This window comes from Salmo salar, chromosome ssa01 (genome assembly GCF_905237065.1).
Source record: "Salmo salar chromosome ssa01, Ssal_v3.1, whole genome shotgun sequence".
In the NCBI taxonomy this organism is placed as follows: domain Eukaryota; kingdom Metazoa; phylum Chordata; class Actinopteri; order Salmoniformes; family Salmonidae; genus Salmo; species Salmo salar.
The window spans coordinates 156,345,543-156,365,941 of NC_059442.1; the positions used below are offsets into that span (position 1 = coordinate 156,345,543).

A 20,399-nucleotide genomic window follows, 5' to 3' on the forward strand; every position below is an offset into this window, starting at 1 on the left:
ACCACTACCTCTACACACACAACCACCCCGTAGACTACTTCATACTGCTACTACAGGTCAGTGTGTGTGTGTGACCACTACCTCTACACACACAACCACCCCGTAGACTACTTCATACTGCTACTACAGGTCAGTGTGTGTGTGACCACTACCTCTACACACACAACCACCCCGTAGACTACTTCATACTGCTACTACAGGTCAGTGTGTGTGTGTGACCACTACCTCTACACACACAACCACCCCGTAGACTACTTCATACTGCTACTACAGGTCAGGTGTGTGTGACCACTACCTCTACACACACAACCACCCCGTAGACTACTTCATACTGCTACTACAGGTCATGTGTGTGTGTGACCACTACCTCTACACACACAACCACCCCGTAGACTACTTCATACTGCTACTACAGGTCAGTGTGTGTGTGTGACCACTACCTCTACACACACAACCACCCCGTAGACTACTTCATACTGCTACTACAGGTCAGTGTGTGTGTGACCACTACCTCTACACACACAACCACCCCGTAGACTACTTCATACTGCTACTACAGGTCAGTGTGTGTGTGACCACTACCTCTACACACACAACCACCCCGTAGACTACTTCATACTGCTACTACAGGTCAGGTGTGTGTGTGTGACCACTACCTCTACACACACAACCACCCCGTAGACTACTTCATACTGCTACTACAGGTCAGGTGTGTGTGTGACCACTACCTCTACACACACAACCACCCCGTAGACTACTTCATACTGCTACTACAGGTCAGTGTGTGTGTGACCACTACCTCTACACACACAACCACCCCGTAGACTACTTCATACTGCTACTACAGGTCAGTGTGTGTGTGACCACTACCTCTACACACACAACCACCCCGTAGACTACTTCATACTGCTACTACAGGTCAGTGTGTGTGTGACCACTACCTCTACACACACAACCACCCCGTAGACTACTTCATACTGCTACTACAGGTCAGTGTGTGTGTGACCACTACCTCTACACACACAACCACCCCGTAGACTACTTCATACTGCTACTACAGGTCAGTGTGTGTGTGACCACTACCTCTACACACACAACCACCCCGTAGACTACTTCATACTGCTACTACAGGTCAGTGTGTGTGTGACCACTACCTCTACACACACAACCACCCCGTAGACTACTTCATACTGCTACTACAGGTCAGTGTGTGTGTGACCACTACCTCTACACACACAACCACCCCGTAGACTACTTCATACTGCTACTACAGGTCAGTGTGTGTGTGACCACTACCTCTACACACACAACCACCCCGTAGACTACTTCATACTGCTACTACAGGTCAGGTGTGTGTGTGACCACTACCTCTACACACACAACCACCCCGTAGACTACTTCATACTGCTACTACAGGTCAGTGTGTGTGACCACTACCTCTACACACACAACCACCCCGTAGACTACTTCATACTGCTACTACAGGTCAGGGTGTGTGTGTGACCACTACCTCTACACACACAACCACCCCGTAGACTACTTCATACTGCTACTACAGGTCAGTGTGTGTGTGACCACTACCTCTACACACACAACCACCCCGTAGACTACTTCATACTGCTACTACAGGTCAGTGTGTGTGTGACCACTACCTCTACACACACAACCACCCCGTAGACTACTTCATACTGCTACTACAGGTCAGTGTGTGTGTGTGACCACTACCTCTACACACACAACCACCCCGTAGACTACTTCATACTGCTACTACAGGTCAGTGTGTGTGTGACCACTACCTCTACACACACAACCACCCCGTAGACTACTTCATACTGCTACTACAGGTCAGTGTGTGTGTGACCACTACCTCTACACACACAACCACCCCGTAGACTACTTCATACTGCTACTACAGGTCATGTGTGTGTGTGACCACTACCTCTACACACACAACCACCCCGTAGACTACTTCATACTGCTACTACAGGTCAGTGTGTGTGTGTGACCACTACCTCTACACACACAACCACCCCGTAGACTACTTCATACTGCTACTACAGGTCAGGTGTGTGTGTGACCACTACCTCTACACACACAACCACCCCGTAGACTACTTCATACTGCTACTACAGGTCAGTGTGTGTGTGACCACTACCTCTACACACACAACCACCCCGTAGACTACTTCATACTGCTACTACAGGTCAGTGTGTGTGTGACCACTACCTCTACACACACAACCACCCCGTAGACTACTTCATACTGCTACTACAGGTCAGTGTGTGTGTGTGACCACTACCTCTACACACACAACCACCCCGTAGACTACTTCATACTGCTACTACAGGTCAGTGTGTGTGTGACCACTACCTCTACACACACAACCACCCCGTAGACTACTTCATACTGCTACTACAGGTCAGTGTGTGTGTGACCACTACCTCTACACACACAACCACCCCGTAGACTACTTCATACTGCTACTACAGGTCAGTGTGTGTGTGACCACTACCTCTACACACACAACCACCCCGTAGACTACTTCATACTGCTACTACAGGTCAGTGTGTGTGTGACCACTACCTCTACACACACAACCACCCCGTAGACTACTTCATACTGCTACTACAGGTCAGTGTGTGTGTGACCACTACCTCTACACACACAACCACCCCGTAGACTACTTCATACTGCTACTACAGGTCAGTGTGTGTGTGACCACTACCTCTACACACACAACCACCCCGTAGACTACTTCATACTGCTACTACAGGTCAGTGTGTGTGTGACCACTACCTCTACACACACAACCACCCCGTAGACTACTTCATACTGCTACTACAGGTCAGTGTGTGTGTGACCACTACCTCTACACACACAACCACCCCGTAGACTACTTCATACTGCTACTACAGGTCAGTGTGTGTGTGACCACTACCTCTACACACACAACCACCCCGTAGACTACTTCATACTGCTACTACAGGTCAGTGTGTGTGTGACCACTACCTCTACACACACAACCACCCCGTAGACTACTTCATACTGCTACTACAGGTCATGTGTGTGTGTGACCACTACCTCTACACACACAACCACCCCGTAGACTACTTCATACTGCTACTACAGGTCAGGTGTGTGTGTGACCACTACCTCTACACACACAACCACCCCGTAGACTACTTCATACTGCTACTACAGGTCAGTGTGTGTGTGACCACTACCTCTACACACACAACCACCCCGTAGACTACTTCATACTGCTACTACAGGTCAGTGTGTGTGTGACCACTACCTCTACACACACAACCACCCCGTAGACTACTTCATACTGCTACTACAGGTCAGTGTGTGTGTGACCACTACCTCTACACACACAACCACCCCGTAGACTACTTCATACTGCTACTACAGGTCAGTGTGTGTGTGTGACCACTACCTCTACACACACAACCACCCCGTAGACTACTTCATACTGCTACTACAGGTCATGTGTGTGTGTGACCACTACCTCTACACACACAACCACCCCGTAGACTACTTCATACTGCTACTACAGGTCAGTGTGTGTGTGTGACCACTACCTCTACACACACAACCACCCCGTAGACTACTTCATACTGCTACTACAGGTCAGTGTGTGTGTGACCACTACCTCTACACACACAACCACCCCGTAGACTACTTCATACTGCTACTACAGGTCAGTGTGTGTGTGACCACTACCTCTACACACACAACCACCCCGTAGACTACTTCATACTGCTACTACAGGTCAGGTGTGTGTGTGACCACTACCTCTACACACACAACCACCCCGTAGACTACTTCATACTGCTACTACAGGTCAGTGTGTGTGTGACCACTACCTCTACACACACAACCACCCCGTAGACTACTTCATACTGCTACTACAGGTCAGGTGTGTGTGTGACCACTACCTCTACACACACAACCACCCCGTAGACTACTTCATACTGCTACTACAGGTCAGTGTGTGTGTGACCACTACCTCTACACACACAACCACCCCGTAGACTACTTCATACTGCTACTACAGGTCAGTGTGTGTGTGACCACTACCTCTACACACACAACCACCCCGTAGACTACTTCATACTGCTACTACAGGTCAGTGTGTGTGTGACCACTACCTCTACACACACAACCACCCCGTAGACTACTTCATACTGCTACTACAGGTCAGGTGTGTGTGTGACCACTACCTCTACACACACAACCACCCCGTAGACTACTTCATACTGCTACTACAGGTCAGTGTGTGTGTGACCACTACCTCTACACACACAACCACCCCGTAGACTACTTCATACTGCTACTACAGGTCAGTGTGTGTGTGACCACTACCTCTACACACACAACCACCCCGTAGACTACTTCATACTGCTACTACAGGTCAGTGTGTGTGTGTGACCACTACCTCTACACACACAACCACCCCGTAGACTACTTCATACTGCTACTACAGGTCAGTGTGTGTGTGACCACTACCTCTACACACACAACCACCCCGTAGACTACTTCATACTGCTACTACAGGTCAGGTGTGTGTGTGACCACTACCTCTACACACACAACCACCCCGTAGACTACTTCATACTGCTACTACAGGTCAGTGTGTGTGTGACCACTACCTCTACACACACAACCACCCCGTAGACTACTTCATACTGCTACTACAGGTCAGTGTGTGTGTGACCACTACCTCTACACACACAACCACCCCGTAGACTACTTCATACTGCTACTACAGGTCAGTGTGTGTGTGTGACCACTACCTCTACACACACAACCACCCCGTAGACTACTTCATACTGCTACTACAGGTCAGTGTGTGTGTGTGACCACTACCTCTACACACACAACCACCCCGTAGACTACTTCATACTGCTACTACAGGTCAGGTGTGTGTGTGACCACTACCTCTACACACACAACCACCCCGTAGACTACTTCATACTGCTACTACAGGTCATGTGTGTGTGTGACCACTACCTCTACACACACAACCACCCCGTAGACTACTTCATACTGCTACTACAGGTCAGTGTGTGTGTGTGACCACTACCTCTACACACACAACCACCCCGTAGACTACTTCATACTGCTACTACAGGTCAGTGTGTGTGTGACCACTACCTCTACACACACAACCACCCCGTAGACTACTTCATACTGCTACTACAGGTCAGTGTGTGTGTGACCACTACCTCTACACACACAACCACCCCGTAGACTACTTCATACTGCTACTACAGGTCAGTGTGTGTGTGACCACTACCTCTACACACACAACCACCCCGTAGACTACTTCATACTGCTACTACAGGTCATGTGTGTGTGTGACCACTACCTCTACACACACAACCACCCCGTAGACTACTTCATACTGCTACTACAGGTCAGTGTGTGTGTGACCACTACCTCTACACACACAACCACCCCGTAGACTACTTCATACTGCTACTACAGGTCAGGTGTGTGTGTGTGACCACTACCTCTACACACACAACCACCCCGTAGACTACTTCATACTGCTACTACAGGTCAGTGTGTGTGTGACCACTACCTCTACACACACAACCACCCCGTAGACTACTTCATACTGCTACTACAGGTCAGTGTGTGTGTGACCACTACCTCTACACACACAACCACCCCGTAGACTACTTCATACTGCTGCTACAGGTCAGTGTGTGTGTGACCACTACCTCTACACACACAACCACCCCGTAGACTACTTCATACTGCTACTACAGGTCAGGGTGTGTGTGTGACCACTACCTCTACACACACAACCACCCCGTAGACTACTTCATACTGCTACTACAGGTCAGTGTGTGTGTGACCACTACCTCTACACACACAACCACCCCGTAGACTACTTCATACTGCTACTACAGGTCAGTGTGTGTGTGACCACTACCTCTACACACACAACCACCCCGTAGACTACTTCATACTGCTACTACAGGTCAGTGTGTGTGTGACCACTACCTCTACACACACAACCACCCCGTAGACTACTTCATACTGCTACTACAGGTCAGTGTGTGTGTGACCACTACCTCTACACACACAACCACCCCGTAGACTACTTCATACTGCTACTACAGGTCAGTGTGTGTGTGACCACTACCTCTACACACACAACCACCCCGTAGACTACTTCATACTGCTACTACAGGTCAGTGTGTGTGTGTGACCACTACCTCTACACACACAACCACCCCGTAGACTACTTCATACTGCTACTACAGGTCAGTGTGTGTGTGTGTGACCACTACCTCTACACACACAACCACCCCGTAGACTACTTCATACTGCTACTACAGGTCAGTGTGTGTGTGACCACTACCTCTACACACACAACCACCCCGTAGACTACTTCATACTGCTACTACAGGTCAGTGTGTGTGTGTGTGACCACTACCTCTACACACACAACCACCCCGTAGACTACTTCATACTGCTACTACAGGTCAGTGTGTGTGTGACCACTACCTCTACACACACAACCACCCCGTAGACTACTTCATACTGCTACTACAGGTCAGTGTGTGTGTGTGTGACCACTACCTCTACACACACAACCACCCCGTAGACTACTTCATACTGCTACTACAGGTCAGTGTGTGTGTGACCACTACCTCTACACACACAACCACCCCGTAGACTACTTCATACTGCTACTACAGGTCAGTGTGTGTGACCACTACCTCTACACACACAACCACCCCGTAGACTACTTCATACTGCTACTACAGGTCAGTGTGTGTGTGACCACTACCTCTACACACACAACCACCCCGTAGACTACTTCATACTGCTACTACAGGTCAGTGTGTGTGTGACCACTACCTCTACACACACAACCACCCCGTAGACTACTTCATACTGCTACTACAGGTCAGTGTGTGTGTGTGTGACCACTACCTCTACACACACAACCACCCCGTAGACTACTTCATACTGCTACTACAGGTCAGTGTGTGTGTGTGACCACTACCTCTACACACACAACCACCCCGTAGACTACTTCATACTGCTACTACAGGTCAGTGTGTGTGTGACCACTACCTCTACACACACAACCACCCCGTAGACTACTTCATACTGCTACTACAGGTCAGTGTGTGTGTGTGACCACTACCTCTACACACACAACCACCCCGTAGACTACTTCATACTGCTACTACAGGTCAGTGTGTGTGTGACCACTACCTCTACACACACAACCACCCCGTAGACTACTTCATACTGCTACTACAGGTCAGTGTGTGTGTGTGTGACCACTACCTCTACACACACAACCACCCCGTAGACTACTTCATACTGCTACTACAGGTCAGTGTGTGTGTGACCACTACCTCTACACACACAACCACCCCGTAGACTACTTCATACTGCTACTACAGGTCAGTGTGTGTGTGTGACCACTACCTCTACACACACAACCACCCCGTAGACTACTTCATACTGCTACTACAGGTCAGTGTGTGTGTGACCACTACCTCTACACACACAACCACCCCGTAGACTACTTCATACTGCTACTACAGGTCAGTGTGTGTGTGTGTGTGTGTGTGTGTGTGTGTGTGTGTTGGCACATGTTTTACTGTACCTAACTATGTCCCTGTAGGGGCGTGTGGAGGTTGAAATCGGTAAAGAGGGCTTGAAGTTTGAAAACGGAGCGTTCACTTACTACGGCGTGTCTGCACTCACAGCGCCTACCTCAGGTAAGACAGAACTGCAGCACGCACATGATACCTCACTAGTACCATTACCTGTGTCAGGCTCATAAGGGCTGTCAATGGAAGATGTTATAAAATGTTTCACAATGTTTCGGTCTGTTTTCCTCTGCTTAGTGCCTGTTGAATACAACTCTGTAGGTTATCAGTCCACATCGGCTACCTAGAGCTTCTAGGACAGGAGTCAGCACAATTGGGCCGCAAGTCATTGTTTTACAAAATAGTTTTTTGTAAAATTCAGCAAGAAATAAGTTTGATTTTGGAAATTTGTTCTCAGTATTCCCACTAATAAAACAAGACAATATATATCCAAAAGTATGTGGACGGGCTAGGCCCCTTTGTTCCAGTGAAGGAGGAATAATGGTCTGGGGCTGTTCTTCATGGTTCAGGCCTCTTTGTTCCAGTGAAGGAGGAATAATGGTCTGGGGCTGTTCTTCATGGTTCAGGCCTCTTTGTTCCAGTGAAGGAGGAATAATGGTCTGGGGCTGTTCTTCATGGTTCAGGCCTCTTTGTTCCAGTGAAGGAGGAATAATGGTCTGGGGCTGTTCTTCATGGTTCAGGCCTCTTTGTTCCAGTGAAGGAGGCATAATGGTCTGGGGCTGTTCTTCATGGTTCAGGCCTCTTTGTTCCAGTGAAGGAGGAATAATGGTCTGGGGCTGTTCTTCATGGTTCAGGCCTCTTTGTTCCAGTGAAGGAGGAATAATGGTCTGGGGCTGTTCTTCATGGTTCAGGCCTCTTTGTTCCAGTGAAGGAGGAATAATGGTCTGGGGCTGTTCTTCATGGTTCAGGCCCCTTTGTTCCAGTGAAGGAGGAATAATGGTCTGGGGCTGTTCTTCATGGTTCAGGCCTCTTTGTTCCAGTGAAGGAGGAATAATGGTCTGGGGCTGTTCTTCATGGTTCAGGCCCCTTTGTTCCAGTGAAGGAGGAATAATGGTCTGGGGCTGTTCTTCATGGTTCAGGCCCCTTTGTTCCAGTGAAGGGAAATCTTAATGCTACAACATACAATGACATTCTAGACGATTTTGTGTTTCCAACTTTGTGGAAACAGTTTGGGGAAGGCCCTTTCCTGTTTCAGCATGACAATGCCCCCGTGCACAAAGCGAGGTCCATACAGAAATGGTTTGAGATCTGTGTGAAAGAACTTGACTGGCCTGCATAGAACCCTGACCTCAACTCCATCCAACACCTTTGGGATGAATTAGAACTCCGACTGTGAGCCAGGCCTAATTGCCCGACTTCACTAATGCTCTTGTGTCTGAATATGGAAGCAAGTCCCGCAGGCAATGTTCCAACATCTAGTGGAAAACCTTCCCAGAAGAGTGGAGGCTGTTATAGCAGCGAAGGGGGACCAACTCCATATTAATGCCCATGATTTTGGAATGAGATGTTCGATGAGCAGGTGTCCACATAGTTTTGGTCATGTAGTGTATGTGATCATGTCTCAATGTTTAGGCTTAGTTGTGGTCAATTTGCAGTGTACAAATGATTCTAATGATGTTCTGGCCCACCGACCGTCCGCTCCGACGACAATGTTCCTGTGGCTGAATGGATTTACTTGTCCCTGTTCTAGGATGAGTTCCAGACTACTAGCCTCATTTACATTTACTCTGTTGTAATTATTTGATTACATAATGCAAAGTTAGTGTCATAATTATTTGAAGGCAGCACAGTTTGACAGGGAAGCACAAAATGAGCTGACACGAGTTCTCTCTTGAGTTTCCTGTGAACTTCAGTGCAACACCATTGTGGCAGAAATTTACTGGGGGTGGCACAACATTTTGCTGACTGCAGCATTTGTGTGTGTGCATGTTTGATTCACCTGTGTGTGTGTGTGTGTGTGTGTGTGTGTGTGTGTGTGTGTGTGTGTGTGTGTGTGTGTGTGTGTGTGTGTGTGTGTGTGTGTGTGTGTGTGTGTGTGTGTCCAGTGCACCAGTCTCCAGTTTCAACCCAGCGTCGTCCTCCCAGGGATCCATTTGAGATGGGAGACGCCACCAGCCCGTCCAGCTACTGTCCTGACTACACCGTCCATGCCCTCACTGACCTGCAGCTCATACGGGTCAGTGTGTGTGTGTTTGTCTTTCTCTGTGTGTGTTTGTCTGTGTGTGTGTGTGTGTCAGACTAACAGTACACTCCCTCTGCCAGGTGACTCGCATGCAGTACCTGAATGCTCTGATGGCGTCGCGTGTTGGCCAGAGCCCAGAATCTCCTGAGATCAACATCCTGCCTAACAGTCAGACCAAGCTGCTCAACGAGAAGAACACTGTCACACAAGGTAGGAGTAACACACACTGTATACACACACCATGGGCTAGAATGAAGACAAACTGAACATGAGAGTATAATAACAATTGTTGTTACTTCTCTCCATAATGTATAACCTGTGCTACCTTTAGATGAATTAAGACTTCTCTTTCTCTTTTTTCTCATTTTTCTTCCCTTTCTCCTCCTTTCCCTGACTCCTCTTCTCCCGTCTTCTCCTCTCCCCTGTCGTCTCCTCGTCTCCTCTCCTCTGGCCACTCCAGAGTTCCCTGTAAACTTTTCCTTTTTTGACACCATTGAGAACTACTGTTAGTGTTTTCTGTGTGCATGAGGTAAACAAAACGCAGTCTCCTCAGTGGCATGACAACTACCACACACACACACACACACACACACACACACACACACACACTTAAAGGACACCAAGGCATTGAGAATTTAATTTTCAGTCACAAGCACCAGAGAGTCATTTAGGGATTTATTCAGACTTGAGATCTGCAACTGAAGTCTTCTATTGACATCACTGTATGGTTTATGTGAAAGTTAAGCATGCAGATTTCAAGTCTGAATATGGCCTTAAGAAAGGTTAGTCTCTTTGCCAGATCTTTCACAGACACTGGGATAAAGCTTTCTGTGTGGAATGTACCCAGATAGAGGGGTTATTTTAGACTGTTTCTTCTCTAAATACTTAGTACCATTTATTTAGTGCCCTTTATTTGTATCATACAGATAGTGAGACTCAATCAGGTCAGGGTGAATGAGAGGTGCGTGTATGTGCTTGAAAAGCTTATGTCTGTTTCCTTGTTCTATCTCGTCGCATCTTTCTGTCCTTTTCTGGCTGCCCCATCTCATCCCTCTCTACTGGGTACGCTGCTTTTCTCCATCTCCTGTGTGCACAGGACACCCACAGGAGGTAAAGGCTGCATGTCTGTTGACAAAAAGAAACAAGCACCAAAATGTGTCCATTGCATTGAATGTCAATGTCAAAGAGCATATTGTGACGTCATAGTGGGCTGCATTGTAACCTCCTAATCGGTAGCATTATGTCATTGTGTGATGTCATCTCCCCACTCACGGCCTCCCCCTCTCTCTCATTGACTGGGTTCCACAGGTGGCAGTAAATCCCAGGAAAGTTCAACAGAAGAGGAGGCTCATGGGTAATGAAGTTCTCTCTGTCAGAACTATGTGTGTTACTCAGACAACCAACAAGGAGGCTTTTAAAAAAAAATATATCAGTGAATCTCTTATCTCTAGAATGCAGTGATTGGACCTGGCTGGAGTGAGCGTCTGTGTGTGGGGTGTGTGTGGCTACTGCACTATCCTCAGCCGTTTTCCTCATTCATTATACATTTCGCATTCATGCCAATCGTGTGTGTGTGTGTGTGTGTGTGTGCGCGCCTCTCCTTCCTGTTGTAATTCAGCCTCCTTTGCCTAAAAGTTACATTGCCTGTTCCTTCATTATTAGCCTGTCTGTGTGCTAAAGCAACTCACGTCAGCCCCCTGTGTGTGCTTGTGCGTGCGTGTTGTCAAAACCCATCCATCCAAGCATTAGACACAGGTTGGTCATTTTCACAGACATGTGTACACCGCTTTTGGTGATTTGCTTTAGTTTGATTTATACGTCCATATTTTATTTGATACACTCCCACATATTTGTCTACCTAGACCTAATGGAAGGCCTGTATATCAGGAGACCTACGGGATGATTGGAACTGTTTTCTCTAGTTAAAGGGCTAGATCCCCCAACAGTAAAGAAACAAATTTGTATTTGAAAAATGTTCATTCTATCCCTTTAAGAGAGCTGATGCAACGCTTGTGTCCATTCCTTTGCACAGTCAATGTTTAGCTTCAGGTCTGAGCTGTGATGGGAGCTGTGTGTGTGTGTGTGTGTGTGTGTGTGTGTGTGTGTGTGTGTGTGTGTGTGTGTGTGTGTGTGTGCCCTCTCCCATTTGACCTCTCTTACGGCGTGCCAACTCTGACCCAGTCTGCTTTCATGCATTCCTTTTGTTTGGCCATAGAGACAATCACAATCCCCTTTATTCACTCAGTATATTTACCCAGACACCATACAGAATAGATAAAACAGACAAGTCCACATAGACACCATACAGAATAGACAATATGTTTGTGTGTGTCACATCTAAAGCACCTTGTTGATTTTTCTCATCCTTGATAGCCAAGTAGGTAGAGTTCCATTAACATTCCACACACACACACACACACACACACACAAGTGATATGTGCTCTTGTGTGGCTGGCCTGGGTGTGTGTGTGTGTGTGTGCGTGACTGAGTCTGTGACTCTTGCCGCCTGTCAGTCAGTATTCAGTCTTACAGACTCTTTCAGGAAACTCAATTTCCCATGTTTCTGTGTAACTACCCATGTGTGCAGGGAATACATCTGTTACCCACTGTCCTGTGGAGACAGGAAACGCCTAGATAAAGGCCTGGTCCAGAATCAACCCCTTGGTCTTTCCCCTGGCCCCTAGTTGTCTACCCTTTGCTCCTAGGCCCTAGCACTTAGTGTAAACAGATCTGATTAAAAGGTAATGGCAGCACCTATCTGGTTCCTTCAGATCTGCAATCATAGGGGTTTGGATTGGGGCTAGGAGTCTTTGGAGCGGGGAATGGGGCTAGGAGTCTTTGGAGCGGGGAATGGGGCTAGGAGTCTTTGGAGCGGGGATTGGGGCTAGGAGTCTTTGGAGCGGGGAATGGGGCTAGGAGTCTTTGGAGCGGGGAATGGGGCTAGGAGTCTTTGGAGCGGGGATTGGGGCTAGGAGTCTTTGGAGCGGGGAATGGGGCTAGGAGTCTTTGGAGCGGGGAATGGGGATAGGAGTCTTTGGAGCGGGGATTGGGGCTAGGAGTCTTTGGAGCGGGGAATGGGGATAGGAGTCTTTGGAGCGGGGAATGGGGATAGGAGTCTTTGGAGCGGGGATTGGGGATAGGAGTCTTTGGAGCGGGGATTGGGGATAGGAGTCTTTGGAGCGGGGATTGGGGATAGGAGTCTTTGGAGCGGGGAATGGGGCTAGGAGTCTTTGGAGCGGGGAATGGGGCTAGGAGTCTTTGGAGCGGGGAATGGGGCTAGGAGTCTTTGGAGCGGGGATTGGGGATAGGAGTCTTTGGAGCGGGGAATGGGGATAGGAGTCTTTGGAGCGGGGATTGGGGATAGGAGTCTTTGGAGCGGGGATTGGGGATAGGAGTCTTTGGAGCGGGGATTGGGGATAGGAGTCTTTGGAGCGGGGAATGGGGATAGGAGTCTTTGGAGCGGGGAATGGGGATAGGAGTCTTTGGAGCGGGGATTGGGGATAGGAGTCTTTGGAGCGGGGATTGGGGATAGGAGTCTTTGGAGCGGGGAATGGGGATAGGAGTCTTTGGAGCGGGGAATGGGGATAGGAGTCTTTGGAGCGGGGAATGGGGATAGGAGTCTTTGGAGCGGGGAATGGGGATAGGAGTCTTTGGAGCGGGGATTGGGGATAGGAGTCTTTGGAGCGGGGATTGGGGATAGGAGTCTTTGGAGCGGGGATTGGGGATAGGAGTCTTTGGAGCGGGGATTGGGGATAGGAGTCTTTGGAGCGGGGATTGGGGATAGGAGTCTTTGGAGCGGGGAATGGGGATAGGAGTCTTTGGAGCGGGGAATGGGGATAGGAGTCTTTGGAGCGGGGAATGGGGATAGGAGTCTTTGGAGCGGGGAATGGGGATAGGAGTCTTTGGAGCGGGGAATGGGGATAGGAGTCTTTGGAGCGGGGAATGGGGATAGGAGTCTTTGGAGCGGGGATTGGGGATAGGAGTCTTTGGAGCGGGGAATGGGGATAGGAGTCTTTGGAGCGGGGATTGGGGATAGGAGTCTTTGGAGCGGGGATTGGGGATAGGAGTCTTTGGAGCGGGGATTGGGGATAGGAGTCTTTGGAGCGGGGATTGGGGATAGGAGTCTTTGGAGCGGGGATTGGGGATAGGAGTCTTTGGAGCGGGGATTGGGGATAGGGGTCTTTGGAGCGGGGATTGGGGCTAGGGGTCTTTGGAGCGGGGATTGGGGCTAGGGGTCTTTGGAGCGGGGATTGGGGAATGGGGCTAGGAGTCTTTGGCGTGGAACAGAGACTCTACCAGGGTCATATTCATAAGTGCACACTGTTGCAAAATGTCTTGAAACGGAAAACAAACATTTCTTCTAGATGGTCCCTCCCTGTTTCAGTACGTTTTCTTCTGTTTGGTGCCTAATGAACATGACCCATGTTTCCCAGCAACCATGTTAGGGGTCGGCTATTTTGGCGGCCATCTTGGTTGCCTCAGTCGTTCTCCACCCCATAAAGCGTTTTTGTTTAGTTGATCTAATTACAGACATACGCTAATTAATGACATATGCTAAGACAAGGGATTAACTATGTGATTCAAAGTAAATATTTTCCATCTGTTTTAACAATATTGTACTGTTGGTTATGTTTCAAGTCCATTTATATTGTATTAAAAGACAATGTATATTGTAAAAAAGGTCATTACTTATGCTACTTATATTGTTTGGGAGAAATGTTGGGTTTTTTGATGGGGGTAGAAAACTGTATATTTATATGCTTATCTAGAGAGAATATGAATCAAGGATGCAGATTTAAGCTCGTAGTTTTCAGGTACAAATGTATAATACTGTTACCACGATGAGACCCGGACCAGCACTACTTTCTCTCCAGGAATTCTTTTGTATAGATTTTTTTTCTTCCCAATTCTTCTCTGGAAGCTGAGAGTGTGTGTGTGTGTGTGTGTGTGTGTGTGTGTGTGTGTGTGCAGAGAACATTGCATTGAACTATTTCAATATCTGCTGTTTCTTAGTAAATAAACCCAGTCCTTGTATACATCTGTCTTTTTTCTGTTCGTTTTTGTTTGTTTATCCTGATTTGTTACTTAGTTACAATGCCGCTTTACTCCCTCATTTCAGGATTAGATGGGTTTTATGGTCTGTTCACACTGCTCGTGCCAAATACTATGCCAGAAAGAAAGCATTTGGTTTAGTTGCACTTGCACATTGCAACCTTCTCCAGACTACAGCCAATGAAATGGCTCCTTTCTCCCATGTGAAACGGTCTTCTTCCATTACAGAAATGAATGATAAACATATTGTCATTTTGGAGTCACTTTTATTGTAAATAAGAATATCTACATTAATGTGGATGCTACCATGAATACGGATAACACGGAATCAATCATGAATAATGATGAGTGAGAAAGTTAGATGCACAAAAATCATACCCCCCCCAAAAAAAGGCTGCCCTGTTATTGTAATGGTGAAAGGTTAGCATGTCTTGTTGGTATGATATTTGTGCATGTAACTTTCTCACTCATCATTATTCACAATTCATTCAGGATTATCCATAATCATAAAAGCATCCACATTCATGTAGAAGGGTTTAAAAACCTATTCTATTCTTATTTACAATAAAAGTGACTCTAAAATGACACAATACACTTTTGACCATTTAATTTCTATTGGGCACAAAATAATCTGAAACACAACCAAAACAAACAGCAAATGCATCCAAAACATGTTTTGAGTCTCAAGTTTGTAGTCATTGCGTGCTATGAATATGGGACCAAATACTCAACATTTTATTACTTTAATACCACAGGAGGTTGGTGGCACCTTCATTGGGGAGGATGGGCTTGTGGTAATGGCTGGAGCGGAATAAGTGGAATGGTATCAAATACATCAAACACATGGTTTGATGCCATTCCATTTCTACCGTTCCAGCCATTATTATGAGCCGCCCTCCCCTGTTTTTAATACACATATGTGAATTTGTCCCAATATTTTTGGTCCCCTAAAATGGGGGGACCATGTACAGAAAGTGTAGTAATTTCTAAATGGTAAATGGATGAAAATGCCCTCAAATTAAAGCTGACAGTCTGCATTTTAACCTCATAGTTATTGTATAATTCCAAATCCAAAGTGCTGGAGTATAGAGCCAAAACAACAAAACATTGGTCACTGTGTGTGTGTCATCAAAAACGACCTCCCGAATGGCGCAGTGGTCTAAGGCACTGCGCCATTCGGGAGGCTGTTTTTGATGTATTTGAGACCATTCCACTCATTCCGCTCCAGCCATTACCACAAGCCCATCCTCTTCAATTAAGGTGCCACCAACCTCCTGTGACACACACACACACACACAGGAGTAGCAGTTGGGTCCGTGGCTAGCTGTGCCACTAGAGATCCTGGTTCAAAAAATAAAACATGGTTTCCGACTGTTTGATGCCATTCCATTCTGTGTGTGTGTGTGTGTGTGTGTGTGTGTGTCAGAACACAATCATGGTTTTCAGACTTGAGACTATGAGACAGACACTGTGAGACTGAGAGACTATGAGACTAAGACTCTATGAGACTGTGAGACTGAGAGACTATGAGACTGAGACTCTATGAGACTGAGACTCTATGAGACTGAGAGACTATGAGACAGACTCTGAGACTTGAGACTATGAGAGACACTGTGAGACTGAGTTTCACTTGTAGTTCTTTTTACCACTTTTTAGTTCCACAACAAAAAGCGGTTCTCCATAACTTCGATATTGTTCTGGGAAAAAGTGGTCATATTGATGAAGGTAAAATAACAACAACAGGTGTCTCCGGTGAAGAGAAGGGAAGTCCCCCATTGGTTTAGCCTCTTTATAAACCGATAGAGAAAGTGAAGAGAGGTGTGGGAGAGTGGCCTGCATGTGTATACAAAAACACACACACACTTACCTCCTGTGCACTGCATTGACCTTGTCAGTGGAATTCCCAGTGTGGTAAGAGTACCGTCCGCAGAGGTGATGAAACACACGGGTTACATACCCAGCCTAACTTTCCCCTCTGGTCTGATAGAGCGACACACGTTAACCTGCACCTTTTACCATTACTGGCTAGTCTACCAAATCCCAGACCTAGAGCAGCAGAAACACTGTTAATGTGGGAGGCAAGGGACACTACTGGCTAATTCTCATTATTACAAAACCACTGTTGTGAGCCAATAGGGAATATAGTGCAGGGTTCTGCCATTGTCCAAAATCCTCTATGTCATAGTGTCTTTGGCACCTGAATCAAAAAGACCAGTGTTACAATGATTAGAATGATTTAGTTTTTTGTCTTGTAAATCATTCAAATGTGCATCACAAAAAAATCCATTAGAATCCCCCAAACCCTCTCCCCCCAAATCCCAAACTTCCTGTTAATGGAAACCCTAGCACCATGTTAGACTGAATTGAGTCAGCTGAACAAGGAAGTGCGTAATTCTCCTTGTCTTTTGCCATGTGAACATAACACCACACTTTCATCTTTACACCTTACGCCTCTGCTATGCATTTAAAAAACCCTAGAGTCGATATCTGCGCCCACGCAGAAATCTAATTAGTATAATAAAATAATCACCATCAACCTGATACCCTCTATGGAAAGACTCATGAATACGATGGTGTTCTCCGTTTTGCTCTATGACACATACAAGCGTCACGGGACTCGTCTGAAGTCTGTACTATCGATCTGCCAACTTCTGCCTGTTTGGGCTACACACTAATATGACCTCACCATCAAAAGGTGAGACTCTCACGAACACATACATGCTCTATAACACATACATGCTCTATAACACATACATGCTCTATAACACATACATGCTCTATAACACATACATGCTCTATAACACATACATGCTCTATGCTCTCACGCCCATAAGCCTCACAAGACTCGTCTGAAGGTAGCCCGGTACCAGTTAAAAGCATTAATGGAGGTACACTACCGGTCAAAATATTTAGAACACCTATTCATTCAAGGGTTTTTCTTTATTTTTACTATTTTCTACATTGTAGAATAATAGTGAAGACATCAAAACTATGAAATAACACATATGGAGTCATGTAGTAAGAACAAAGGGTTAAACAAATCAAAATATATTTTATATTTGAAATTCTTGGAAGACCCAGAGTTAACTCTGCTACAGAGGATACGTTCATTAGAGTTACTCAACAAATTCAACAAACAAATCACACTATAAATTGGATGCAGTCTACCACAGTGCCATCCGTTTTGTCACCAAAGCCCCATATACTACCCACCACTGCGACCTGTATGCTCTCGTTGGCTGGCCCTCGCTTCATACTCGTCGCCAAACCCACTGGCTCCAGGTCATCTACAAGTCTCTGCTATGTAAAGCCCCGCCTTATCTCAGCTCACTGGTCACCATAGCAGCACCCACCCGTAGCACGCGCTCCAGCAGGTATATGTCACTGGTCACCCCCAAAGCCAATTCTTCCTTCGGCCGCCTCTCCTTCCAGTTCTCTGCTGCCAGTGACTAGAACGAACTGCAAAAATCACTAAAGCTGGAGACTCTTACCTCCCTCACTAGCTTTAAGCACCAGCTGTCAGAGCAGCTCACAGATCACTGCACAGATCACTGCAGAATAGCTCATCTGTAAATAGCACATCCAATCTACCTCATCCCCATACTATATATTTATCTTGCTCCTTTGCACCCTAGTACTTCTACTTGCACATTCATCTTTTGCACATTCTACCATTTCAGTGTTTAATTGCTATATTGTAATTACTTCACCACCATGGCCTATTTATTGCCTTACCTCTCTTATCCTACCTCATTTGCACATGCTGTATATAGATTTTTCTACTGTATTATTGATTGTATGTTTGTTTTTTCCATGTGTAACTCTTTGTTGTTGTATGTGTCGTACTGCTTTGCTTTATCTTGGCCAGGTCGCAATTGCAAATGAGAACTTGTTCTCAACTAGCCTACATGGTTAAATAAAGGTGAAATAAAATAAATTTAAATAAATAAAAAAATTGTAGGGCCTCCCTCTGACACTGCCTGGTATAAAGGTCCTAGATGGCAGGAAGCTTGGTCCCAGTGATGTACTGGGCCGTACGCACCACCCTCTGTAGTGCCTTGCGATCAGAGGCCGAGGAGTTGCCATACCGTAGGCAGTAATGCAACCAGTCAGGATGCCCAAATAAATGCTTCACAGAGTTCAAGTAACAGACACATCTGGGGGCTCCGGACTGGCGGGCGGCTCTGGCGGCTCCGGGCTGGCGGGCGGCTCTGACGGCTCTGGCCCAGGATTCACCAGGCTGGGGAGACATGAAGGAGGCCTGGTCCTGGGAGGAGGCACAGGACAGACCAGGCTGGAGAGACCCACTGGAGGCTCCGGACTGTCGGCCGTCTCTGTCGGCTCCGGACTGTCGGCCGTCTCTGTCGGCTCTGGACTGTCGGCCGTCTCTGTCGGCTCCGGACTGTAAACTGTCGCCGGAAGCTCAGGACGGGGAACTGTCGCCGGAAGCTCAGGACGGGAACTGTCGCCGGAAGCTCAGGACGGGGAACTGTCGTCGGAAGCTCTGGACGGGGAATGCGCACTGTAGGCCTGATGCGTGGGGCTGGCTTTGGAGACGCCAGACTAGTAACACACACCTTCAGGCTAGTGCGGGGAGCAGGAACAGGACGTACTGGAGAGAGAGTGCGAGAAGCAGGCACCTGAAAAGCATGGGTAGTTGACTCAGGCCTCACCCCTGGTCCAGCCGAACTACCCGTGTGCCCCCCCAAAAAACAATTTTGGAGCTGCCTCTCGTTCCTCCCGGGTAGGCTCCGATATCTTTCGATCACCTGGCCCCATGTCCAGTCTTTCCTCCCAATTCACTCCTGATGAGACCAGGTGTCCATCTCCTCCCGAGCACGCTGCTTGATCCAGTTGTGGTGGGTAGTTCTGTAACGATCGTCTGGAAGAGGGGACCAAGATGCAGCGTGGTAAGTGGTCATAATGATTTTTAATGAGACACTTCAAAAAACAAACAGGGAAAACGAAAGCCAACAGTTCTGCCAGGTGAACACACACAAGACAGAAAACAACTACCCACAAAACCCCAAAGGAAAACAGGCTGCCTAAGTATGATTCCTACTCAGAGACAACGATTGACAGCTGCCTCTGATTAGGAACCCTACTCGGCCCAAAACAAAGAAATACAAAAACATAGAAAAAGGAACATAGAACGCCCACCCAATGTAACACCCTGGCCTAACCAAAATAAAGAACAAAAAAACCCTCTCTATGGCCAGGGCGTTACAAACATAGCATCCCTCTCTGCTTGAGCCAAGTGTTTGAGTAGGCTAAACTATCTAGCTGCATTTGCTAGCTAAGTAAGTGAAAGTGAAAAAATAAGAAATATAGCTAGCTCACTCTCTCTCTCTCTTGCATATTCATTTTTGAAGAAATGAATATGTTCAAAACTGTTCAACTATTGTCTTTCTCTTTCGGTCAACTACACACCACATTTTATGCACTGCAGTGCTAGCTAGCTCTAATTTATGCTTTCAGTACTAGATTAATTATCTGACCCTTTGATTGGGTGG

General features: G+C 47.1%; 2 protein-coding genes across 3 annotated transcripts in view; one reads left to right on the forward strand and one right to left on the reverse strand.

Moving 5' to 3' along the window:
- LOC106569301 (metal transporter CNNM3) overlaps positions 1-14,870 on the forward strand; it is a 65,189-nt gene extending 50,319 nt beyond the window's left edge. Inside the window, exons 9-14 of one of the 2 annotated variants that reach the window (XM_014140521.2) lie at positions 7,664-7,760; positions 9,698-9,828; positions 9,915-10,044; positions 10,295-10,363; positions 10,931-10,944; positions 11,143-14,870. In XM_014140521.2, coding sequence (XP_013995996.2) covers positions 7,664-7,760; positions 9,698-9,828; positions 9,915-10,044; positions 10,295-10,344 — 408 coding nt within the window. In that variant the 3' untranslated portion in view covers positions 10,345-10,363; positions 10,931-10,944; positions 11,143-14,870. The remainder of the gene's footprint in view (positions 1-7,663; positions 7,761-9,697; positions 9,829-9,914; positions 10,045-10,294; positions 10,364-10,930; positions 10,945-11,142) is intronic. The other variant, XM_014140511.2, reaches the window with a different exon arrangement.
- LOC123729029 (vegetative cell wall protein gp1-like) lies at positions 13,083-14,274 on the reverse strand. The gene is made up of 2 exons (XM_045702677.1): positions 14,255-14,274; positions 13,083-14,070 (listed from the first exon to the last, which is right to left on the reverse strand). The coding sequence occupies exons 1-2, from the start codon at positions 14,272-14,274 to the stop codon at positions 13,083-13,085; spliced, it is 1,008 nt and encodes a 335-aa protein (XP_045558633.1).
- Positions 14,871-20,399: the final 5,529 nt, after the last annotated feature.

What these genes read in the sequence shown, in the direction of transcription:
- LOC123729029 (XM_045702677.1), bottom strand. Translation starts at nt 14,274, where the DNA reads ATGGTTGCTGGGAAACATGG. An exon ending in ATGGTTGCTGGGAAACATGG is followed by an intron (nt 14,071 to 14,254) that starts GTCATGTTCATT and finishes CCCGCTCCAAAG; the next exon opens with ACCCCTAGCCCCAATCCCCG.